At 40.3% G+C, this 26,771-nt stretch overlaps 2 protein-coding genes and 1 long non-coding RNA gene across 6 annotated transcripts in view; 1 reads left to right on the top strand and 2 right to left on the bottom strand.

Annotated features, from left to right (window-relative positions):
* slc26a11 (solute carrier family 26 member 11) overlaps positions 1–4,761 on the bottom strand; it is a 33,788-nt gene extending 29,027 nt beyond the window's left edge. For 2 of the 3 annotated variants that reach the window (XM_042102681.1, XM_042102682.1), the window contains exons 1-3: positions 4,622–4,761; positions 3,767–4,285; positions 2,832–3,024 (exon numbers count right to left, since the gene is read on the bottom strand). In XM_042102681.1, the coding sequence (XP_041958615.1) occupies positions 2,832–3,024; positions 3,767–3,994 (421 nt within the window). In that variant the 5' untranslated portion in view covers positions 3,995–4,285; positions 4,622–4,761. The remainder of the gene's footprint in view (positions 1–2,831; positions 3,025–3,766; positions 4,286–4,621) is intronic. The other variant, XM_042102683.1, reaches the window with a different exon arrangement.
* Positions 4,762–4,800: 39 nt separating this feature from the next.
* The window catches only part of sgsh (N-sulfoglucosamine sulfohydrolase (sulfamidase)), a 49,136-nt gene continuing 27,165 nt past the window's right edge, over positions 4,801–26,771 (top strand). The window contains exons 1-3 of one of the 2 annotated variants that reach the window (XM_042102685.1): positions 4,832–5,031; positions 5,153–5,313; positions 6,037–6,120. Coding sequence is in view for 1 of the 2 variants with exons in the window: in XM_042102684.1 (XP_041958618.1) it covers positions 4,914–5,031; positions 5,153–5,313 (279 nt within the window). In the remaining variant the exon portion in view is untranslated. Of the gene's footprint in view, positions 5,032–5,152; positions 5,314–6,036; positions 6,121–26,771 lie in introns of both variants that reach the window. The other variant, XM_042102684.1, reaches the window with a different exon arrangement.
* On the bottom strand, positions 13,127–17,972 carry LOC121717960. Its single transcript, XR_006033835.1, has 2 exons — positions 17,738–17,972; positions 13,127–13,247 (listed from the first exon to the last, which is right to left on the bottom strand). It is a non-coding gene; the product is annotated as an uncharacterized LOC121717960 (long non-coding RNA).

The raw sequence follows: 26,771 nt of genomic DNA, 5'->3' as shown, positions 1-26,771 counted from the left end.
TTAAGGTTATCAACTGAAGTTATTGCTGTCATCAGTGCATACCAGGTGTTAGTCTGTGATTACAAAGCAGATAAATGTGTCAGACAGATTAACCCCAAATTCAATTTAAGTACACACTCCTGTTTATCTTAAAGTACTAGATCTATGCGCTTCTGAGGGCCACTACAAAACAAAAGACCATATTGCACTTGAAGTAGACAACAGGCAACATTATAACACACAAATAATGCAACTTAATCATATTTGAGTGTCAAATATGGGTTTTAAAGTACTATAATAACATCTTGTTTTCATTGCAATGTCATAAAGTAATATTACATCATGCCATACAAGGCTACACTGTTTAAAAAAAATCATGTTTAAAACATATGATCTTGCTAGCACATCAAGTGCAAAGAAGGGTAATGAGAACTGCAGACTCAATCTTGTAAACATAAAAGTTACTGTCCATTTCAACTCAACTTCGAAATAGAGTTAAGCAAAAGTATAATCATTAAGGCGTCCAGAAAGTCTCTGCAAAATGTAATACGTTTGCCCTTGCCAACCTTTTGAGTATTGAGTTTTTTGAGTAGCACCTTGAACCAAGAAAAACAAATTGTTTGTGTCAGCCATCATGCATGGAGCCAAAAATAGACATACCCATACATACACGCAAGATACATTTTGGATAGCGACCCATCTTTAAAGTGCCCATATTATGAAAAAATCACTTTTTCTGGGATTTGATGTGTTATTGTGTGTCTCTGGTGCTTCCACACACATACAAACTTGAAAAAAAAAAAACATCCATGCTGTTTTGAGAGAGATAAGGGTTTCTGGATGTATCCTGCCTTCAGCCTCCAGGGTGAGCTAGTCAAAATCGGCAAGGCTTTTGACGTCACAAGCCGAAAACATTTAAATATTCCCACCCACCACCTCCTTTTAGGGCAATTACGTTACGTGGATATAATGGAAACCTATGGAGCTGCATCGAAGTGGGCAGGGAAAAGGATTTATACTTACTAAATCGTTGAACAAACGTGAATAAAATGCACAAAATAAGGTTGGGGTAAGAGTTATCTGTTTGTTCATGGGATTCATTCTAATTCCATCACTTACATATTTCCTACAACTAGGTGAGATCATAGACTGTGTATATACAGTCTATGCTAAGCTTATGTTGTAGGCTACTGAAGTTCCACCCTTTGATAGCTAGCTAGCAAGCTAACCGTTTTACATAGAGATTATGGTAAGTGTTAGCTAGGGGCTAAATTCGTCCTCTCAACACTGGGGTATTGGAAACGAATTAGGTTGGTAGTGTACATAGTTTCGGCATGACTCAGTTACATATACACATTTCTTCATAACCATTGTGTTAGTAAAAGGATTGAATGTCCTGTGAATCAATATGTAACGTGTGACTAGCATCTAGCTGTCTTTCCCATTGGAATCAATAGCCACGTTTGCATGGACATTTTTATTTAAATCCGATTGAAATTAATCTAAAGATTTCAACCGACTTGTTTACATGGACGCTAAATAATCTAATTGGCAATTATTGACCAAGATAATATCACAGTGCTTCATCTGAGAAGATGCAATTCTGTAGCCTAACTATACTATGTAAAACGAAGGTGTAGTAGATGTTGAATTGGCGTGTTTCAGACGTTGCATAATCAACACCCCACCTCCGCACCAAGCCTAGGAGTTCAACTGTTTTTTAAGCCTCCATATCTCAGAAAAGAATGTAGATACAAGCTTAAACCTTTGCACAGTAGTTGTTGGGTAATATTTAGCATTATTGACATAAAGTATGAAGCAAAGCCAAGATGGTCAGGCGAGGCTGGAGTCATTTGTTGATTTGGCACGAATGACCCTGGTAACAGTTAATGGAGTGGGGCGTGGGTAAGTGAGCAGCAGCTCATTAATATGTAATGAGCAGCAGAAACTGCACACTTTGAAAGGGACTGAAAAAGAGTATAATAGAGGTAGGTGGGAATCTTTTCCTACAAGCTATTTCCAGTAAACAACTTCAGAAACATGTTTTCTGGAACTCATAGACCTATTTTAACTTGCTGAAAAATAGTCATAATATGGGCACTTTAATATTGGATAGCTATCTAAATTTGATCCAATATGTTCCTGAAAGTGCAAACTAAATATTTTACAGTAGCTTTACAATTTTGACAATCTGGTTTAAAGCCTAATCCTGACCTTTGAAAAACACTTGTGTTGATAGGGACTGTGGATATGTTGTTCATTTTCTTATATGTGTTCTCTATTCAATCATATCTGGTCTATTATTAGCCAGGCCTAAGCCTAATTTTGGACTGTAACTAGAACTTCTTTTTACTTGCTAAGTTCAGTAAGTTAGCGTTAACTGACGTGAATCAACAACAAAATAGCCTACTTCCATACTGGAGATTTCAGAATAGCAGAAGAGGCTTTGGGTTTGGTCGATGTGGGTTTTTTAAACTGGCTGCTACAGCTTGAAGTTAGAGGAGATAACGTGGCGCAGTTCAACACGTGTGTGTGTGTGTGTGTGTGTGTGTGTGTGTGGTCTCTTGGCATGCATGATGGACATGACATTGGGGGTGTGGCTGCATCGTCGATTCTACATTTGATTTCGAAGTTCGAGATTAAGATGTACGTACTACCGGTCAAAAGTTTGGGGTCACTGGGGGAGTTTTCAGATTACATTATGTGTTTACAAAATAATCAGCAGGTTAATCGACTATGAAAATAATCATTAGTTACAGCCCTAAATTAAAATATTAGCCTATAACAATAAAAAGAGGCTACAATAAATTAAGCACAAAAGCCTTCATAAAACATAAAAATCTCTTTCTTACCCAGTCTGAGGAGTGCCAGTGACACCTGGATAAGCCCACAAAGGAATGATAGCAGAACAGCATAGACAGGATCCCCACCGATGTAAAAGGCGCACAGAAGGGACATAATGGCTGTTGGCCCCAGGGTCACATCCTTCGATGTTCCCAAGACACAGTACATAAAACCACCCATGAAAGCGGAGTATAGCCCATACTGTAGAGCAGAGAATTCAAAATTAGACAAAGATGAGCCATGAATATGATAAAAGCACAACCTCAGCAAGACAAAAATAAAAAAGATTAACTGACAAACCTGCTTATCCACCATGGTATACGTATTGTCTTTGAGCATAATGGTGAGTGGAAAAGGACAAGTTTGCCACAGTGGGATGTTTTAAGTACAACAGACTTGAAGATGTAGTCCCTGATTTAATCTATTACACTTTTTTGCAAAATTCGACAAATTGCTCCTCACAGTTCCCTGGCATTCAGTTCTCTGTGTGCTCAAGAAACAGTCCACAGTACTGGCTTTCCAAACGGGAAAAGCAAATTCAACACTGGTCAGGTGTGTTGTAATGGCTATTGTTTTGGTGTACCTGTTTACACGGACCAGGTTGGGTGTTGCACCTAGTGAATGAGTGTTAAGATGCTGAAGGATTTATGCATGTGTCAAAGTTGAATTTAGAGTTGCCCTGTTGGGCATAAACAAGATCTGAGTGAACACATAAGGAGCAGAATATAACAGAAGATGCTGTTACAACACTGCTGACACTCCACTGGAAATATATGAGCTTCCTAAAGAGCCTTCCATGCATAAACCGAACAACCGTGTAATTTGACTGATTCATTTTCTGATAAATCACAGACTCAACCTCAAGTTTTCTCAACGGACATTAGGGTTTCATATTACTTGGCAAGTGTGCTACAAAGACCTTAAGCCCAAAGATTGCACTGACCTGCACAGGTAAACCTGCCACCTCAGCATAAGCCAGAGCCTGTGGTACAGTGGTGAGTCCTACTGTAACACCTGCAATGATGTCCATCTGCAGCCATCTGAAGTTGTATTTAGGAAGCCAGGTCAGAATCGGTATCCATCTATGGAAGGTGCAGAAAGAGCAGCAGGACACCCACTTATGCTGAGCTGAGTTTCTGTGTATGGGGATCTGACTGATCAGTGGCTCCATTTTCTATTCCTATACTTCCCAGTAGCAGCTTGCATCAATTAGATCTTCACAGCACAGAGGTTTTGCACCCTCACCTTCTTTTGAGGCTCAAGTGGCCACAGCTAAGCTAATGAAGACCATTGGCTTCATGAACTCAAGACTCACTGGCAGAACCTGAACCAGTCTTGTGTTCTTATTGAATAATGAGTCTTCGAAGCTTTGATCATTGTATTCCGACAGAGAAATGTCCAACTTTCAGAATGCCTGCATGTACTAGAATAGGAGGCAATATTTCATCTTCATGCTTTAGCTCTGTAAAGAGAGAAAAAAAAATGTTATTAGGCTACGCGAGACATTTAGCCTGCATTTTTCAGAAGTTGGGCAAGCCTATGGTCAATCCAATATAGCAATGGAGAGTGGAGCAGTGGAGAGGTTTATTTGGCTATAGTCTGCACTAAATTCTGCCACGAAGGCAACACCAATATTCAATCTTGATATCCCCCTGAAATTCTGAAATGAACTCATTCAAATTCCGATTGAATTGACACAACCTCCAGCTACCTACAAAACATGACCTAGTATGAAAAACCTTCGGCATAATTATTATAACGTGTAAACTTTGAATTTGAATACAACGTTGTAGCCTACCTTAGTTTTGATCCATAGGTCCTTTCATTTTGTCTACTTGAATTGTTATCTTTGACACGATATAATCACAGTAGCTTCAGTCCGTTTACTTCCTCTATTGTGGCCAGTGTGGTCTGCGAGTGTTATCGTCAAACTCACGTCATCACGTGACAATCCTCATATGACTAGCACAAGGGGTGTAAGGCGGAAGTTGTATAGGTTACAACAGGCTACAAGTGTTGCCAATATTGTGTGGGTCAGCCCTTAACAGCCAATGGAAACCAAAAGAACATGAGATTTCCATTCAACAGTAATGCAATTCTTCAACATGGCATTAGAATACACTAGATCCTGGTTAGTTTGTCTGGCCTTTTTATTAAGCTACAGCTGCACCGTAGAATCTAAGCAGAGAAACGTGCTACTCATCATAGGTAAGAACATTGAATTCAGAACATTCAAATTTAACAAAGTTATGTCATACTCATTGAAAACGTAAGGAATATTCTTGTAAGGTCTGAACACAGTTGTGTCCGTACCCTTGTGTGAAAACAGCTGACGATGCTGGCTTCGAGACAGAGGTTTATAACAACACAGTGGTTCGCACACCTCATCTCCGCGCTCTGTCGCAGCGCAGCTTAATATTGCAGAACGCATTCACATCGGTCAGCAGCTGCTCCCCAAGCCGATCCACCATCCTCACAGGGCTCCCACAGGTAGGCAACGTCAGTTATGTCTTGAACTCTACCTAGCCTACTACAACCTACTACTAACTTCTCGCCCGCGTCAACCTATCATCACTTTTTGGCCCATTAGGTTAAAATGGCCTATTTTACCGATCTGTCTCGGTGTTGGCTTAAAGTGGATGGTTGACGTTTTAGGCCGAAGAAAAGTTTTTGGAAAAAATATTAGGCATGGAAATCACTGAGACCTGTTGTAGGCCTAGCCAGAGGCAATAAGGAGACAAAGCACTCATAAAATTCTCTACATAAATGCATGGGTTAGTTTGTAACGCCATATGGCAGACAAAAATACATCCATACATGCCAATCATGTGGTGTGTTGTGAATACATCGTGCCAATCATGTGTTGTGATCTAGCAGCTGGAGCAAGGTTGGTGTCGTGAGGCCTTGCGCACGTGCATTTCTGCCGAAATAGATGCCAGATAAATGCCCAAAAAGCGTTACAATATGGCTGCCGAGTGGAGGGACTTGCCTAAAAGGACTTTGACATAAGCCTACTGACTCAAACATTCCCTCCAAAATATATGCCTATGGTCTTTTCGATTTTGTGATTTATATTTATTCACTAATAAGTAAGAAAACACAGGAAAATGTAACAAACAGGCTTATGCTGAAATTGAAATCGGAACTCAAAGTCAAGTTCAAAATTTACACTGGCGCTCAGACCAATGCAATTCCTGTACACATATTTGAAAGACTGTTTATAGATACTGCTACCCAAAGGCTCATCAGCTATGGGGGAGAGTTCCTGAAAGTGAAGGGGCACCTGCCATCTGAAGTGTAAGTACACAAACACCTCCACTGTACTTGAATTCTACATAATAGACACCAAAGCACAAAGCATCTCCCATCCTAGGGATGAGAGCTAGTCTAGACCTTTAAGTTAATCAAGCTGATACTGGCTGTGGCCGAGGAAGAAATGATCCCTTACAGAAATTTCAGGTTTCTGGCCAACAGTTGCCGCAAACAATTGCGGTTAACTTTCGGCAATGTTGCAAGCAAATTTGCAAATTAGAAGAAGTTTGCCATTATTGGCTAAGAATGGTGGCAAATCACTGGTGAACACATTTGCCACTAGTGGCAAACTTCTCATTGTTGCCGGAACTTTGCTGGAAGTTTGCCTCTAGCGGCCAACATTGGCAAACTTTTGGCAATATTTTCTAGTGAACTCATTTGTTTCCCACAAACCACCCACAAATCTGCCGCAAACATTTACATTTTGTAAGGGAAGCCATGCACAGACACAGACAGTTTTCCTAAAGAATACGCAGACATCTCTGAAACAGGAGCTTGACAAGATGGAAGAGAGCAATGTGATCTGCAAAGTGACAGAGCCCACAGAATGGGTCAACGCCCTTGTAGTCGTAGATAATGCCCCAGGCAAGCTGAGAGTCTGCCTGGACCCCAGAGACCTCAACAAGGCTATACAAAGACGTCACCACAAAAGCTTGCCAGAGTGAAATACTTCAGCATCCTCAACACCAGATCAGGCTATTGGGCCATAATTGGTATCGTCCTTGCTAACAACATTCAAGACTCCTTTTGGCAGATACAGGTTTCTGAGGCTGCAATTCGGAATCAATTCGGCACATGAATCCTGACAAATGTCAGATAGGTGTGACAGAGGTCAGCTGCTTCGGCCACACACTCTTGGGGCAGCTGTGGCCTACTGGTTAGCGCTTCGGACTTGTAACCGGAGGGTTGCCGGTTCGAACCCCAATCAGTAGGCTTCATGGCTGAAGTGCCCTTGAGCAAGGCACCTAACCACTCACTGCTCTCCGAGTGCCGCTGTTGTTGCAGGCAGCTCACTGCGCTGGGATTAGTGTGTGCTTCACCTCACTGTGTGTTCACTGTGTGCTGAGTGTGTTTCACTAATTCATGGATTGGGTTAAATGCAGAGACCAAATTTCCCTCACGGGATCAAAAGAGTATATATACTTATACTTATATACTCTTGCGTCAAGCCGGACCCGGCGAAGGTGAAGGCGATACGGGAAATGTAGCCACCCACAAGCAGAGGGGAGTTGGAAACAGTCCTTGGGATAATCAATTATTTGGCCAGGTTCCACATCTCTCCGAGGTAAATGCACCACTACGTCAACTATTAAAGCAGACAGTGAGTTCCTATGGGACAAAAAAGACAACTAAATATTCATGCAGATAAAAGAACTGAAAAGAAATACACAGAGAAATATTTACTTTAGTAAAAGTAAAAGTACCACAATGACAACCCTACTTAAGTAAAAGTAAAAAGTACCTGCTTTTAAATGTACTTTAAGTATTAAAAGAAAAAGTATTTGCATACTGATTTATTCTCTTAATATCTATATTCTAAAAGGAAAAATCAGTATGGGCTGTGGCATTTTAATTAAGCTAGTTTTAGGTTATACTCGACTAGATAGTTTTAAGTTGCAATTGTGCTTACCATCTGTGGCCCAGTTTACATTCTGACCTACAATTCTAGAGACTGTAATTCTGGTTATCTACTAGGGTGATCTGCTGAGTAATATCATTCAGCAAAACACGAGAGCCTGAAGTTTAACGGGGTAGACAAGGGAAACGTCGGGTGGATCGTAATGCCAATTATGCTGATTGAACAGAAAAGTTGCTGAGAAAGGTGTCTTTATGATTAAGTTCAGTTTCACTTGCGCAGACGCATAGACATTGAATGAGCGCTCACGTTACTACCCCCCAATTGTAGGCTATGCATCTTTATTTAATCACACACAATTAAGGAATATTTCCTAATCTGGAAAATGTTACGTTTTTTCCGGCCACCGGTTCATTAATAGTCTACCATTCATTTGTGCCGCAAATGATCAGACGTGTGACAGAAGCATGGGCATAGCCTGTAACTTCGCTGATCCGCGGATAGCAATCTCATCGGAGAGGAGGCCCTAACGCTGCAGATAACAGACAGAGAAAGGCACAGAACACAGTTGCATGTACAGTGTAGCCATGGGTCTGGTGAATATAGCCTACCGAATGCAGATGGCTACAAGCTCACGCTTTGCCTGGTCTAGACTAGAAGCTTATGTTTCTAAGAATGCACGTAGCGCTCCAGAATCTTTGGTAGCAACCCCCCAGTAAAACAAACGTGTTTGTCAGAGAGAAAAAAAAAACTGATCATAAAATGTATTGTAAAAAGGAACGATGGTGTTGTAGAAATGTAGCGGAGTAAAAGTACAGATAATTGCTGTAAAATGTAACGAAGTAAAAGTCAAAAGTATGCACTATAAATTTTACTTAAGTAAAGTACAAATACGTGGAAAATGTACTTAAGTACAGTAACGAAGTATTTGTACTTCGTTACATTCCACCACTGCTGATAACGCACCAACCTGTGCTAGTGTACTTTGACCCTCAGAAAGAACTGAGAAGTAATGCTTCAAAATGTGGCCTCGGTGCTGTCATGCAGAAGGATGAAAAGCCCATTGCCTATGTCAGTGGTTCTTAAACTTTTTGTCTGGTGACCCCACAAAAAAGTATGGCGAGGTCTGGCGACCCCACTTTCCCCAAACCCATTCTAAGTCCTTACTCAAATACCCCCCTCAAACGTTAACAACTAAATCAAGCAAAAACTAGAAAGCAAAGTCATTTGTTTTATTTACTCCATATGAACAACATCACAAACAAATAATCACGATTAAACAAGTGTAGGCTGCCGCCATATCAGATCAGAGCGCTATGTGCGTAGCGCGCGTGCACACACAAGCACGCACACACACATACACATGCAGCATTAGGCCTACAACGTTACATTAATTATATTTATGGCGATAACAATAACAGTATTTTTTTATTTCCCTTTTCTGGTTTACTATCTTTAACAATTTCAATGGGAAGGGTGGGCATGCTTCCGTGAACATAGCAAGTTAATTCTAGGAGGAATGCTGCATACGGCGACACAGAGATTTTCCTCCACGGTGCTGAGCCGACATCTGTATTTTGAGATGTCGTTTCATTTGACAGGTTTTAAGCTCTCATTCGCCAGAACATCGCCGCAAATCACACATTGTGGGTGGTCGAGGTTATCTTTAACTTGGCAAGTGAATGCATATTTCAAAAAATCTTTCTGATAAAGCCGACGCACCGTTTGTTCTTTTTTTATTCTCACCGGCCTGTAGACTTGTTCCATCTGAGGATCACGGAGGAGTAGACGCACTGGTAGATGGCACTTTTGTTCAATTTTTTAAGCAGCCACCCTTCAATTTTGGCTAGTAGGCTACCTATGTTTTTTGTTTTGTTTTACTTAAAATAGCGGGAACAAGTTGAGTTTGCATAGTGGGAGCAGATTGTTTCAGCGGACCAGTAGCCCATAGGCTGAACCAGATCTCGTTGAAAGACGAAAACATTTCTCTCTCTTCTCTTAACTGCGTGTAAATAAGAAAAAGGCAGAAAAGGCCAATATTATTTTCCTTTGTTTCACCTAATAATAATTTCAGACTGAATACAGAAAATAATTGGAGACCCCACGGAAGTTTTTGGCGACCCCTAGTTTAAGGATCACTCGCCTATGTAACGGTTGCCAGCTAGCTTAGCTGTGCTTGTGGAACGTTGGTAAATCTCACTCCCCGACGCCTCAAGAGTGCTGCTGGCATGCGAGCTAAGGGCTTTTAGCTCAACAGCACGCTCGCCTCCCGATCCGAGGTGCTGCTGTTTGCGGGTTCGAGTGCGGGCGTATGCAGGGCTGAATCGCGCAGGTTCAACACAACGCAGGTTACACCTATGCTTCCAAGTCACTCAACAGCACTAAAGTGAACTACGCTCTAGTGTTAATTTCGTCAGACGAGACGAGAGGAAATATGTTCGTCAACAACCTTTTTTTTCATGACTAAGACGAGACGATGACGAGACGGCAGTAATGTCCTGAAACACTGACTAAGACTATCTTAAGATGCATTATTGTTGACGAAAAAAGACGAGACTAAAATGTTTTGCATGAAATAAAAACTAAGATAAAATCTCTTCATTTTCGTCTACAAAATGAGAAGACAGAATATCTAGCTGTTACGTTTTCAAAATATTCCGAAAGAGTTCATACGCAACAGCTTTCCTGTAGGCTAGTCTACGTGCTGTTGCTGCAACCCTGTGGCTGCAACACGAAACTACATGGAACAAGAACACTGGAGATTTCTGCTAGAGTTAGCAAGCTAACTACCTAAGCTTTATGCCACAATGCTACATACCCAGAAGTTGAAGCTTCTCTCATACAAATTAACATCCCCCAGAATGTCCATACGAAAATGTTCATCATGTAATGTCAACTATTTAACTAGTTAGACTGATGATGCAAAGTTTGCTAGCAAGTAAGCTAATATGGAAAGTTCGCTAGCAAGTTAGCTATGGCTAAGATGGAGAGTCTGTTTGGGGCACATATCGCCATCTAGCGAGGCGGAGTAAAACATTAATACTTTGGTCTACGACAGTGTTTCTCAAACTTTTTCAGTTTCAGGACCACTTAACTAACCCTAGCTAAAAAAAAAAAAGATTATACCTACTTCAACAGTAGCCTATAATTAGTCTACACTATAGGCCTACACACTGAACCACCTTGCTTATTGTCTTTGCACTTTGCTTATTGTGTGTGGATTCATACTGTATGATTTAAACTGGCATATCTTACATAGACAGTGTTGCAGAACTGTTTTTACATACAAGTTGGTTCAATATTGCAAACAACTCATCTATATTATATTTTACCACGTCTGCTCGCGGACCACTTGGGATAGCTTGCGGACCACCAGTGATTCCCGGACCACACTTTGAGAAACACTGGTCTACGAATATGACAGTGGTCCAGTCAAATCTTTTACTGTCTATGGTCAAATCCCAGCCGAGCTATAACTGAAGCTCGACTTACCTGTGCATGTAAACATACTGACTGACAAAAAATCAGAATGAGTAATTATAACAGACGAGTAGCCCTGTGGACACACAATATTGTTGGAAAATTGAGATGTGTGAAACACTATTTGACTCAAATGGTAATCAGAAATAATTTGTTATAAAAAAAAGACTAAAATGTGTTGACTAAAACTGACTAAGACTAAGATACCTTTAGTTTTCTTTTGACTAAAACTAGACTAAAATGACGAGACTTTTAGTCGATTAAAACTTGACTAACAAAAATGATATTTGAATGACTAAATATGACAAAGACTAAAAAGGACATTTCGTCACAAGACTAAGACTAGGACTAAATTAAAAATAGGTGACAAAATTAACACTACTACGCTCAGATAGAAAAAGAACTGTATGCAGTTTTATTCGGCTGCAAGTGCTTCTACGAATACAGTCACTGACAAAAGACTTGTCACTCCTTTTAGAAATTTTGTTTTTTAAGCAAAATACACACACTTTTTAGAGTTTTTTTTTGAGAAAACAAACAAACCAGGACCATTTCAATTAGAGCCCGACCGATTTATCAGCAGGCCGATATTAGGCATTTTCCAAACTATCGGTATCGGCATTTATAATGGCCGATAAATGAATATTTTAAAAATAAAATAAAAACGGACGAAACACCCTCAACCATGTCATGAGTGTTGGCGTTGTATAGTTTGTCCACTCTACACTGTCCCTGTTGGCAACACTCGTGTATAACGCCACACATCCTGCAACCTGCTGATCCAGCCGGGCAGAGAGAACCAGTTATCCGCGAGTGAGATCATCAGTGAAGTGTGTTCATGGTGATTTGGTCACGAGACATACATTGCTTGAAATAACAATTAAAACAACATTCCCATCAGTTCTCTTAACTCAAATAAGCATGACAAAATTTGTGAAAACAATGTCCAGTTTTGCTGCTGTTAAATAAGCCGAGAGTGAAGCGGAATTAGCTAGTAATTACTGTATGTTACGTTATTACAGTGTAGTTGACTGTCTGTCCTTTTAACTTTGGACAATGTGACTGAAGATGTATTTCTTTAATAGCGTGACAGTTATAGCAGTGAGACGTATCATCTCTCCCCGGCCTGTTATTTTGAAAGCGTATGTTTTACAATTTGCAGTATGACGTTATCCATTGCTAAACTAGAAATGTAATGCCAGAGGAATTACAATAGGGGATGGAAAGCTGCTGGGTTAATGGTGGGGAAATTCCTGAAAAAAAACATTGAATCACTTAATCTTTGCGTTCATACAACCTTGTACCAAAAAACCTTGTGCGTCAGGCATTCTTGAGATATCACACTCAAGGTGGGTTTGGCCTTGACATTTGACTTCATCATTGAGTCCATACAAATGTTCACACCAAATTTGAAGCATGTGCGTCAAGCCGTTCTGAAGTTGTGACACAAGCATGAAAGCTGGCCTTTGGAAAATGTAATTCAGAGTATGCAATGCAAGACTACTGTACCTGCAAAACGGGGCTTTCAGTTGGTGTTGATGACTGCTCATTCTGCAGCGAGCTAACAATTACTTTGTCAACGTTAAAATAATTGAATCAACGTCGCACTGCAACATTTATTCTACATCACTTTTGCACCCTTCATTAATATTAAAGCAACGTTGAAATTCTAACTACAGATCAATGGGATTTCAATGGTATTTCCACTTAAATGAATATTGAAACAATGTTGAAATTACAACCAAACTAAAGATCAACGTGATTTCAGTGCTATTTCAATTGATATTAAACCTCAGTAAACCACTATTAGCCTAATCTGGCAAAATATTGGGAAATTCATATCCTGCTTTATCTACAGCCAGGATAAATTTGGCTAGGCCTAGGTATGTCTTGTTTAGGCTACACAAGCTTGCATAAATAACCATTGACAACTTGTTATCAGTTAAGCAAGTGCATTTATTCACTCTTCATCTAGAAATTCACGTGTACTGTGTTTTCCTGCCATCCATAGCAGTTGCAGTCAGCCTGATCCTTCAGTAGCAGAGTGAAGCGGCACCTAACAGAAATAGAAGGGGGGGGGGGGGCGGGACAGCTGTTAGATAAATATGTTCAACTGAGCAACAAACTAACAGCTAAGCCTACAATCAAGTTATTTTACGCCAGTGGTTTTCAAACTTTTTCTTTCATTCCCCACTTAGATCAAGGGGGCATTTTTAAACCCCACCTGTCCCTCATCGCTCTAAGAAAGTGGTAGGTCAAACTTAAAATTGTCAAATTTATTGAAATAATGACAAGTTCCAAATATATCCTCGGCAGCAGAGTTAAAATCAGCTGGTGCTGCAGATATAATAAATAAATACATAATGTGCCATTGTAAATTAAAGGTCTCATTCACCGAGAAACCGTTTAATACTTGTTCCTTTCGAAATACTATAGCTCACTCCAAGTTGCATATGCATGCTGCACGTGAAAATGATCTTCTACCCCCATTGCCCGCATTAGCCAATGAAAGAAAATACACGGAAAAACAAGCGAATCAGAAAAAGCCCTTCCCTGTGACGCCGCAGGGAAAACAATTATTCATGGCCTAGCCCACCTTGGCTTGTGACCGCCCACAGGAAGACAGGAATATTTTGGCCAGGAGATTGTCTCTCTGCAGCTAGTAGGAGCTAACAGCAAGTTGTTAACATGGCGGAGCAAATTCGTGCCTGTGTTATTTGTGGCAATAACACATCAATGTTGCATGTCTTGCCTTAGAAAGAAGAGTTGAGGAAGAAATGGTTGGAATTTATCGTTGGAACACCACCACCGAAGTATAGTGCAACATTAGTTCTGTGTTCCAATAATTTCGACCACACTCACTGTGCCTGCCTACAGTTAGAAAGTGGTTTTGCATTGATGTTCTGAAAACCTGGACCTGTACGTCACGACGATCGACCACCAGCTCACAGGCTGTAAGTACAAACAAACTTTTCCACCTAACGACTGTTACAAAATAGCATGTTCATATTCTTCGTTAGCATGCATGAAAAGGGCACAAGCTAGGCTTAGGCTAGCCTATATTACAGGGAGCTACACCAGGCACGTAACTGAAGTGTTCTGTTCGCGACGTGTAAAATCAGAGAATGTCTAATAGGAAGGGCTCTGGTAAAATCCATTAGAGCAATGGTCTATTTTTTTGAACGTAGCCTACAGGCCACGCGCCAGGTGTAGCTACTTCCATTGATTAGACTTATTGGAAGCTAATTGTTGCAGAAGACGCAACGCGAACGGAATGCTTCAGTTACGTGCCTGGTGTAGCTACACTCATAAGAAACTGTATGACCACACTACCCAGAGATTTAGCTTGTTGAACCTATAATCTTCTAACCTAAGCGTTAAACCACAAATAATAATATTGGCAACAATATCTTATGCTCAACTAAGGACTGGTATTGTTCTAGTCTAAACAGGGAAAATCATCAATACCCGTGCACTATAAGGCTAAGTTGCAATCACTAGAGCCCAGGTATTTACACTTCAGTCTAATTTATGTCTTCTTGCCATTATTACATTGGCCTTTGTAGGCCTACAATGATGTTTTGTTTGATTACTTGCTGTTTACTTAGTGTTTTGTATGTCTTCCAGAGCACATCCTCATGTCAGGCTACACAGCTTTCTAGCCTACTTTAGGTCATCACGTTAGAAGCAAAAGTTTGTGATCTAACTTTTATTGTTGTGTTAGTTAGTTTCTAGAAGTCTTTTTCTAGTAGGCTAATACAGGTTCTTATGTGCTCGTCAATGTTTGGGAAAGTCAATTCATGGATTTCTTCAGGTCACTTTCCACAGGTGTATAAAATCAAGCACCTCGATTATGAATGTAGACTGCATGGTGCTTGATTAATACACCTGTGTAAATGGACCTGATGAAACCCATGAATTGCATAACAGATAGAATTGATATTACCGAATGTCTTCTTGTGGGTGTGCTACTTAGTAAATCATACACCTTACCACAGTCACTAAAATATTTTTGTTTCCATTGTGCCAGTACAGTTTTGTTTGAGATAGTGAATGTCCTGTGTACTATTAGTATCTTGTAACTTGACAGTAATACACATTTATTTACTTTAGGTACCCAAACAGAATACTTCATGAAAAGTATGAGTATTGATACAAGCACTTCGGATACACCATGGGCATGGGGGCCTGCTACCTCTACTGCCATCAAGCCTGTTCATCCAAGGCCAGCTAGAAGACCTCGGGTTGATCAAGAGGAGGAGGATGAAAGCGACATCTCCACAATAACACCTGATGGCTCCACCTATGGCCCAGCGCAATCAAAGAGCAATGTAATAGAATCATCACAGCCAACGAATGTGTTTTGTGTGTTGTCCCTTCGGATCCCCAGGACAATACAAGCCGAAACAGCAACTCAGACCTTTTTCCCTAAATAATCCCAGCACCATCTTACAAAGGATCTGTAGGCCAGATGTCTGCATCGTCTGGCAAAAAGAGGACATTGTTAATTCTGTGCATAGTTTGAATGTTCTTGTTTTGTGTTTGCATTATTTTAATAGACTGCAATATTACTATTTGTCAGTGTTTCACGGACCACCTAGCAAAAAAAAACAGTAGACCTACTTCAACAGTATATTACACAATAGGCCTTCTCACTGAACCACCTTGCTTGTTGTCTTTGCACCTTGCTTATGGTGTCAGAGGATTCATATGATTTAAACTGGCATAGGTTACATCAGTGTTGCAGAACTGTTTGGATTTACATACAAGTTGGTTCAATATTGCAAACAACTCCTCTATTATTTTACCACATCTACTTGTGGAACACTTGAGATAGCTTGCGGACCACACTTTGAGTACTGCTGTATGTAAATATAATAAAGTTATTTATTGAAAATTGACCTGTTTTGTATATTTGTTTTAGGAGTTTCATCAGTTTTTGTCCCTTTTAAGCTAAAGGTTTATCTTACCTTTCATATCTTCTGTCTCACAGAGGGCCATAGTTGTCATAGTCGAATGTTTAGTGCATTTTGAAGGGAGTACATTATGCTAAAGCAGACCGGTTCTAATCCTGGGTACAGGATCATACAGACAACAGGGGTACTGGTGTTGCCCATTTTTCTAACCACATGAGCAATCCCCTTACGAAAAAGTAGTATAGGAATCTTATAGTATTTGGGACAAAATATTATAGTAATCTTATAGGAATAATTGGGACATACAGTACTGTAAAAGTACTACTAATAACTATAATATCCTGTAACCGCTATAGTTTTTCTATAGTAGTCTTATAGTACCTATAGTATGTCCAAATACTATAGTATTCCTATAAGATTACTGTAATATTTAGTCCCAAAATACTATAGTAGGCTACTTTTTCTGTCATACGTGACAGAAAACAACTTGAGTAGGCTAACCTCTGCCATTGTCAGGCTATCAAAGCCATAGTTCTCATTACCGGAGAAGTCTTGCAGCACACATCCTCTGCTTCTGTAGGCATTCTGGTACAATTCCAGCAAAATATAGCTAGGTAGGCGTGTTTGCATTTAGATCTATATATATATTGGGCTATGACCAAGTGGTCTTTCAATGATAGTATCATGGAATTCAAACCATAACTATCTAGCTATTCCGATAGCATTAGCAGGCTAGGTCAGTGGCTGAACTGCATTTAGGGTGCTTACCTGTGTTGTGAAGTAAAATATCTACTAGGAAGATTGCAAACACTTTTGACTGTGTAAAGAAATAGGTCTTTATTTTAAAACGTTTCCAACTGTTTATTACTTGAAAGCAAGATGACGATTGTCACAAACGTTTACCTCTTTTAGGAGAAATTTTAAGCTGACAGGCAATTGTTACCATTCTATTAAACCAACGTTCACCGACAAACGATCAGGAAGCGGTTCTTCTTCCTACTCGAATATTAGGATCAAACCCATGAAGTTGTATCTCCGAAGACATTTTGTGCAACAGTTTTGACTCGAGTTTTAGCCAGGTTTTAGCACTGTAAAGTTGAATACGGAGCATAGCACAGGCAGAATCGGATGAGGATGCACTGGAGGAAGCGTCACAGTACTGTTAGCCAATCAGAGGTGAATTCATTAGCATGTCATTAATATTCATGACTAGAGGCGAAATCCAGTTGTTCCTCCCCGCCCACCTTCCCCACCAAACTAGAACAGCATGAAACAGACGCAGGACAGCATTTTTTTCACCAAAACCGGCTCAGAGGGCATTCATCAATACTACAGACCACTGCAAAATTAATGAAAAAACGATGAGATGAGACCTTTAAACACACATATTTCTGTTTTCCAGCAACATATTAGGAAGCATAGGCCAATATTTACAGCATTGTACAATATATTCAATGAAATATCAACATGCTGCATTAAATGGATCACTGCTGGTTGGGAAATATTTTTGAAATAAACTTTGCAGGGATGTGATGTAGGCCTACAGTGGCTCCCGAATCAGACGTTTCAGTGATTTCACTCAGATTCTCAAAGGCATAATACTGTCGCGATCGAGGCGCCTGTCCCATACCTCAAGTTTTTTGGTGAATGCAGTAATCTTAGATCTGCTAGGTGAGGTAGGTGCTTGTCTTAGCCTTGTAACTGGAGATTTAACTCATTGAGCCACTCATACAAACGTAGTTCAAAACGAAGGCTAAGTTTCAGCCAGTGATTGTTTGCCATTTCCCTCGTCAGGCCAGCTATCGCTACGAAAGGCGGCTGGCTGGCAATTTGAGTGCTTAGCTAGCTGCTACCGCCTCCACTGCACACAACCGCGAACCTAGAAACATGAACTTACTATGTTGCTAAGCTACAAGTTTAAAGCTAACGCCAGCTTGCTTGCTTACTTGATTAGCCGAGTCGTTTTAAACAGACTTCACACACTCCATTCAACGGAAAAAGTCCGTTTCATCGTCGTTTGTTGGACGAACCAGACAACAAGAACGTAAACTTTCTTCAAGAGGATGCTTGACAGCAGCAGTGCCTGTAGAATCGAATCAATGAGGCAAGGAGAACGCTACTGCGCATGCGCTCAAGTTAATTACGGGATGTGTAGTTTTAGGGCGCACCAGATTGTATGCATTAGAAGCTGAGACGGTTGAATTCACAGGTGACACCTGTGTCAGTGTTCTAATTTGCCCGGGAACTACTCTGGGAGCTTAACGAGCGCAGCTGGCTTTAGGCCATTATGACATCACAGCCATTCAAGTCTATGGGGGAAAAATTCGATTTTTACCATTTTTAATCCCCTATTTCTCAAAAAGTATAAACTTTTAAGAAAATCTGAAAAAGTTACTCTGTTGTCCAACTCCAGGCCTACAAAACGGTTATTTCAACATGTCTGTACGTTAAGCGGTTAGAGTCGCATTAATTCTTGAAAAGGTAAAAAGAAAAAATGGCTATAATAATAATAACTAGAAATGCAATTCCAAGGAATTACCAGTGCATGAAAATGCTAAAGTTGTGATGTAAAATATCATGTATCATAGTTAAAATAGATAATACAGAGATGGTTACTACGGTGATGCTAGGATAGACATGGTGGCTGCATAGCTTAATAAAAGTTGATAGTTTAAAAGTAGACTGTTTAAAAGCTGAATGTAGATAGTTTAAAAGTTGTTGATAGCCAGTAGATACAGAGGGTCCCCGTTAAAAATTGACACTTCATTCACGATAATGGTGATTCACGCAGCTGGGTGACATGTAAGTACAACTGCAGCCGCTTGGGGGCAGCATAGTCCGCTGTGGCGTTCAACGGTCGAACTGGACGGCGCATTCGACAGCAAGGGCTGTGATTGGCCGAGTTTTCAGTGCGTTTCTCTGTTTTTAGCAGCCCCTGCAACATGCTAATCCACTGTAGCCTAAGCTTTGTACATAATGTTAAACATAGTTTTGGATTCAGTGGCAAGATTTCTTGATTGTATAGTGCCTGTCTCTCAGTAATGTTTTAAAATGAGAGCTTCGTCAGCTGGCAGTAGGCTACTTTGTCGTAGTCATGAGAAGTTCGCTTGCTAACAGAACATAAAAATGCTGCCCAGAAACCTTGTGAATAGTTCTGACACTAACGAGGTTGAAATATAGCCTTTGCCTACAGCATCTCCTTAACAGTAAAGTGAACAAAATGACAGCATTCATATGACAAAGGAAAACGAATCCGGTCACTCAAGACTGTGCCGCAGCCGTGGGGCAGAAGACGCTTGGTGGCCGTCCACAACGTTATAAACTTAACCTAAATAGTCGGCTGCTGTAAGCTACAATAGGATTTTATTGTATACCCCTGTTGTCTCAATGATGATAACATCTCATTTCCGACTATATTTCAAAGTGTGCCGTTCATTTGCATTATTAACATAACATCGTATTTTGTCATTTTTGGTGAAGACATGCATTCCGTTAGGGATATTGAACATATTTAACATTCTCTAACCATCGTGATTTCGAATTGGTGCAGTTGTCAGCACAAAAACTCATTTTATTCTTTTGCTCTTTTGCATTGCTCTATGCTGTTCTATGGTGCTTTCTGCCTCTTGGTTGCGCACGCATGTTTTCGTGGCGTTTCATAGAAATCCATATATAATGAGCGCATAAAACGACTTGTTGACGTTTTGGGACATTAATCTACATGTAGGCTACGTTAAGCTTTAAGGATTGTATGTCCTTAATTTATTTATATAGGCCTATTTAGGCTACTTGCGCAAACCCTGGATACTTTTATTGCCACACAACAATATTGGTGGTATTTGTTACATTAGCTTCAAAAGGCACCGCTTCAGAAAGCTGCACTGCTTGTGAAAGAAGGGGGTGGGGGAGGGGAGCTTGCAGCCAAGTGTCGGAAAAATGCATAGCCTACAACACAGAACCCGCTTCTCGCATTAGTCACTGACAGTAGACACGCTTCCAGCCTAATGACTTTCACACATTTTGAATGATTTACAGCAGGGGTCTCAAACACCCGGCCCGCGTCCTGCCCAATTCCGGCCCGCGACGTATGACAAAATAATAATGTTATCCGGCCCTTGAGGCTATTAATTGCGACAAACAACGATACTGCTTAAAATAGACGATAGATCCAGGTACGGTGACAAATCTCATTTGTAGGCCTACTCTACTCTTCAAACCCAAAATCGCTGCGCAAAGTTTTCAGGAAATACTTGTATTACACGCGAGAAACACAAAGACGTGCATATGTAATGACGCGGAAGCGATGCAGGCCATAGTGTGGCAGAAATTGAAGCAGAAATTAAGCAGAAATAGGCCTACACCAAATGTTGAAAAACGTTCACGTGTGATGAAGTCTTAGGTAAGCTATGTTATTCACCTATTCTAATTCTGAAGGAGAATATCCTTTTGGAGATTATGATCGATCGTCTATGACAGTGATAGTCACGGTGCGTCTGTGAATGGAGGTGCGTGTACAACGGTGTCCACTAAGCATACCATGCTTGTTTCGACCCTCTGCCCAACATAGCTTGGAGGTTGCAGTGGTAATCGTGATAATAGTGTCCGTAATGGATGTGGTACAGACAGCAGGGCTAGTAGAAATAGGGCTCTAAAGAACTACAAAGTCACCCGCAATATGATGCGAACTTCTGGGTACTGCAGAAAATATTTCTTAACTTCAAAAACTCAGTGTCTAAAACTCGGTGTCATTCAGACTCAACCCTCTTGACGTTTGGTGATTAATTGACAGCTGTTTTGGGACACGTTAAACTTTCTTTATAATGAGCGCATAAAACGACTTGTTGTTTGGGACATTAAGCTACGTTAAGCTTTTTCACGTTAAGGATTGTATGTCCTTAATTTATTTATATATTTAGGCTACTTGCGCAAACCCTGGATACTTTTATTGCCACACAACAATATTGGTGGTATTTGTTACATTAGCTTCAAAAGGCACCGCTTCAGAAAGCTGCACTGCTTGTGAAAGAAGGGGGTGGGGGAGGGGAGCTTGCAGCCAAGTGTCGGAAAAATGCATAGCCTACAACACAGAACCCGCTTCTCGCATTAGTCACTGACACGCTTCCAGCCTAATGACTTTCACACATTTTGAATGTCTTTCTATAGGCTAAGCATATAATGGAGATAGAGTAGAAAACTGGATTTAACTAAACAAATGTAACTAAGTAAACTGATTACTAACTAAGTAAACTGTTTACTCTACAGTAGGCTATGTTCCCCCTCTCAGGCTGTACAGTAGGCCTATTGAAAGTAGGCTAATGAGCTCAATAGACACGTTAGCGCTTCCATTAGGAAACTTTCGTTGCAGACTTTCACAACTGATTGTTTAGCCTACAGTAGCCTACTGTAGGCCTACTCTACAGTAGCCTAGGCTATAGGTTATGTTCCCCCTCTCAGGCTGTACAGTAGGCCTATTGAAAGTAGACTAATGAGCTTAGACACATTAGCGCTTCCAGCCTAATGACTTTCACACATGAATGATTTACAGTAGACACATTAGCGCTCCACGCAGTGGCGTAACTAGGCCTAGTAGGTGCAGCAAGTGCAGTCGCACCAGGGCCTATGACCTCCGTCGCTACCCCCGCAATGCAATTGCTGGAAAATTCTATACCGGTCCTTTCTGACTACCTGCGTGCCTTTGACCAGGCCAAGGCTACAGCGCAGACACTCGCAAATAAATGGGGGTTCAGAGTACATTTGAAAATGTGAAGAGTGAAGCGTCACTTTGACGAACTATCGGAAGATAAACGCTTAACCGATGCAGAGAGATACTTCAAAGTGCAGGTATTTAATGCAACTCTGGACATCATAATCAGTCAGCTCTCCCAAAGATGTGCAAGCATGCGGGAAACTTGTTATGTGTTTGAGTCTTTACGTCCTACGATCCTTCAACTCGCCGGTGATGATGAACTGCTTGAAAAGGCAGTACGTTTGTCAGACCATTATAGCATGGACATTGCACCGACATTCCCAACACAACTCCTCTCATTTAGGTCTTGCTTTAAAGCAGAGATTTCAAAGAAGTCATCTATTTTTCAACTTGCCAAAAGGCTGGTGGTAGATTATGACAGTGTAACATCCACATTCGGGGAAGTGTGTACTGCTCTCATGTTGTTTCTACATTGCCTATGACTGTGGCAACAGCTGAGCGATCTTTTTCCAAATGTTCAACAATTGCTGGTGTACAGGCTATAATCAATTAGCTAAATCATTTGTCCAGCTGTTTAAACATTTTTTCGTGTTACATTCAAACGCAAAAGGTGCTTTGATAAATTTTGTTTAAACGTCGGCAAGCAGGCATGCTGCGGTTGCAATGAATGAGGATAATTGGTTTTATCTGCGGTGTTATTTTTTGCATTTTGAATATGACTCGCTCCAGCACGTCTACTTTTTTGCACGGTGCTTTCTTAAAGGAGCTGCACCATCTTACAACAATTGCATCTACATGTTCATATTAGAATGTTTTGTCAAGTGTAAGCTTAAACTACCGTGATCAAATTAAGTTTCCGTGCCCCCGCTGAAAGTCTCTTATGCTCTTATCGTTACACTATCAAATCTATAAGTAACCGTGACAAATAGGGTATAAGATATATAAACTCACGCTATTGTATTATCATATATGTTTGGTAATGGCTCAGCTTTCTCTGATTGTTCTACTGACTTGGAAACTGCATCATGGAAGCAGTAAGTCAAGTCGCATCAAAAATAGTAGTGGCAGAACTCCAAAGTGACACCTTGTGGTTGTTTGTGTCAACTGCCGTTTGTGCCATTTCTGCTGAGAAAATGGGGATCGTGATTCCTGAAGGAACCCGTCCAAACTTAACGGGGACCCACTGTAGTTTAAAAGTTGTTGATAGACAGCTAGTTTAATAGATAGTTTAAAAGTAGACCGTTTAACCCTTTCGTGCCCGTGCCGAACATTCCATTTTTGGTGCTGGATGACTGAGTATAATACATACCATCAATGGGATATACATACCATTGTAATCAGAAGGGTCAGTTCTATCAAATGATGTAAAATACATATGATAATGTTGATATAGTAATGAACAGTCTTTGAAAATCCTCTCCAAATGTATACCGAAATTCGTTAAAATTGAATTTCATTCGCATAAAAATTAATTTTCATCATATTTCTATACGAGATAGAGAAAAATATAGAGTGTATGACATGTTCAGCAAGTTGTGGGCTATTTAACAAAAAAGACTGAATTGGAATATCATTAACCTTTCAAAAGTTATGATAAATTAAGTGATAAGTGTAAAAAAAATGCAGGAAACGGGATTTAGAATGTTGACAGAATTCACATTCTCTTTCTCACCAAAAACATAAAGTCAGAAGTCAGACACAATGGTTTAGATTTATTTGGTCCATAAGAATAAACCATTTACTTGTATATAACCAAATGCTACAGTCAACAATAATGATATATAAAAGAAAAACATGTACCTTACCAGTAATACAGGAAGTAAGTATACTGTATATTTATTGAAGATCAATTCTGAATAGAGACATAGAATACATTTGATTCAACAAATACAACTTCCTTATATAAATTAGTGTAATATGAAAATGATATACATCTATAAAATGTATTATTTATGAAAAGCTAGGAATACAATCAACTTCAACATCACTCAAAAATCAATGTGTCTAAACATTTGAAAGTGGATTACATAGAACAAGCCTGTTGAGAATAAACACATACATACATATACACACAAACTCTCACACACACACACACACACAGAGGAGGATAGGGAAAGGTGGGGTGGGGAACCTGAAGGTTAAACACAGAAGACCTATGACTCATAACGAAACGCATCCCCTTCTGTAGAATGCCAAATCTGACAGCAATTTTGTTTACCAAAAAAGCAGTCACCTACCGCTAAACTCCAGGCCATACAAGCTACTTTAGTGTTATTATGTATTGTTTTTATAACAAAGCCAACAATTTTTCTTTGCCTCCTGCTGTACAGGAATATGTACTTGATGAAAAGACGACAGAGTAGTAGTTGGAGCAGCTGAAGGCGAGGCTGAAATTTTGACGGAAATGCCTGCCAGCTGTTGTGATAGATTTTCGCCAAAGTCTTTCTGACTGTAGCTACCAAACCTAGGTTCAACACCAGATTCTGCATTGCCAAACTTGAAATAATAAGAAACTACTGAAACAGCAATGTCAATGGAGAAAAAGTGTACACAATATGTATTTCTCATTTGGTCAACGCTCCCTGATCCCTTCAGAGACTTGGTTCCCCAGTAGCAATGGATATTAGGGAGGGAAGTGAAGTCCCATGTCAATGATCAATCCCAGAAAATTGTGAAACTCTTCTGGGGTCTCTTCGTCCCATGCCCCTGCACTGTGTGTTTGCATACGACGGCCTACTAAGCACAACCTCCCACCCGTTCCGGTTGGTAAAACCACATATGCCTGGGACAACAACATAAAAATCAACATAACAAGTCTATTTCACAGTGTTTTAGTGGCAGTCTACACCACCCTACGCACGCCACCTAAATCTATACCTTCTTCCTCCATCCTCACATGGTCTTCAACATTGTGAGCGCAAGCTCATCAGCAGTCAGCTACCTCTTCAGGCCTGCAAGGAGGTCTGTGTAGGTCTTGTCATCCTCCATCTGAAACAACAGTAAAATCATACAAATGTAATACATTTATTAATTTAAAAAATAAAATCACAAAACTACAGATGTGTGCGTGTGTGCACATACAGTGGGCATCGCTTTCAAATGACCACTTCATTCGCGCATTACGCGGCGTGAAGCTGCGTGAAGCTTTAGTACCACTTTCAGCCACTGTGCGTCGCTCTGCCACTGTTCATCGCTCTGCCTGCCGTCCCTTACATAATTGTTGCCGAGAGTAATCCCAGCCTACGAATTCAATAACAAAATAAATCATGCATAATTAAACATTACCTCGATTTAGGCTACTTGGATATGGCTTAAGGCTTGACTACACGAAAATCGAAATCGAAATTTGCTGTCTACATTATTGTCAGTGTTGGGGTTAACGCAACTACGCAAATCAAAACAGTGGTGTGATAATTGAGCCAGTAGAGAAATAACTGTTCAGAATTAATCTGTAGCCTTGGGTAGGCTTCTGCAGAAAACAATGTTGTTGCCGATTTAATACTATCTGGCGACGTTTTTAACAGGCTACGCAATAGAGGCTTAGACAACTATGACCCACGTTTTGGTTTCGTAAATTAATTTGCCCTACTTCTTGACTGCAATGTAGTCAATTGACTGCTTGACATGTCATTTTTATTTTTCTGTACAATAAACAATTACATCTGCTTTATGCCGCAGAATTATATTCATATTTGGCTGACTGCAGACGCGCCACTTCCCTCCCCATATTCCAAGATTAAGATAGTATGAAGTGCTTTTTGTATAGGCTACTATCATAAAAAAAAATAGTTAAAACGAATAGCTATTTGCAATTTGACAAAACACTGGTCCTCATTTTGCGAATGCGAGGACGATATGAGCCTGTTGCATTTAGTTAGATGTCCGAGTCACGCATAATGTTTGAAAACCACTGGCTCGTAATCACAATAATTTAACAAACGACAGTTGGATAACCTACTTCATCATGTCCCCATGCCTACATTTTTGTGAGTAGCATAGAGATCGTTAAAAACAATAAAGTATGGCTCTCCGTTTGGGACATTCGAAAAAATTTTAATAGACTACCGTCGAAGATGCTGACTTGCAAAAGCCTCGGGATAACACGTTATCTACACTATCATCAGTCATGCCCCTTGATCAAAGTGGCGAATGAAATAAACGTTTGAGAACCACTGGCTTAACAAGTTACCTACAGTCCAGAACACAGAATCTGTTGCAATATTCTGATGATCGGCAATGATATCGGCAAATGTTTGTTTTCCAAAGTAAGAATTTCACTTCACCATGCACCTTCGACAATACCTGGCCTACCTGGTATCATTACAAACATTATTCTGTGTCCTAAAACTGGCATATTTTATGGCATTGTGTCATGTAAGTTCGTTGCAAAATCTAGAGAAATGTGTGAGGTGGTCAGCGGGGGACAATTGAGACACATATTGGATTGTGTTATTACTTGAACATTCCACACTATCCACAGCTGTGGTAGGCCTATCAGGGGCAGGAGGATTACTGTCAGCGCAGGCTTTATATAAAATTCTTCAACAGAAGGCCTCGAATGTTGTCTTGTTTGTGGAGCGCTTTGCTTCGCTTCTGTAATTTCGGCTTCATTGAAAATTAGGGCTTCCCTCAATGACCCTCCGAGAATAAATAAAGGTTGAATGAATGAATGAATGCAGGCTTGCCCAAAATAAGGGCATGTGGTTTGCGCAGCCTACAGTAAATAACAGACCCGCCAGAATGTGCGTTATGATGCTTTTTTATGAGCAAGATGTTTTTGGTACCCTATGCACACTGCATGTTCTTAAATAACAATGATCATCAGTAATATTCGACCATTAATTTGGGTAAATGGGCAAGCGTGACCACCTTGATTGGCTGATTGGCTGATGATTGTAACGCAGGCATGATTCCAAACACCTCCCTTACGATGATGAGTGACAGGTCTCAGAATGCG

Source organism: Alosa sapidissima, chromosome 9 (assembly GCF_018492685.1).
Source record: "Alosa sapidissima isolate fAloSap1 chromosome 9, fAloSap1.pri, whole genome shotgun sequence".
NCBI classification, from domain to species: Eukaryota; Metazoa; Chordata; class Actinopteri; order Clupeiformes; family Clupeidae; genus Alosa; species Alosa sapidissima.
Note: the sequence above shows the minus strand (reverse complement) of the source record. Positions and strands in the feature narration are given on the sequence as shown.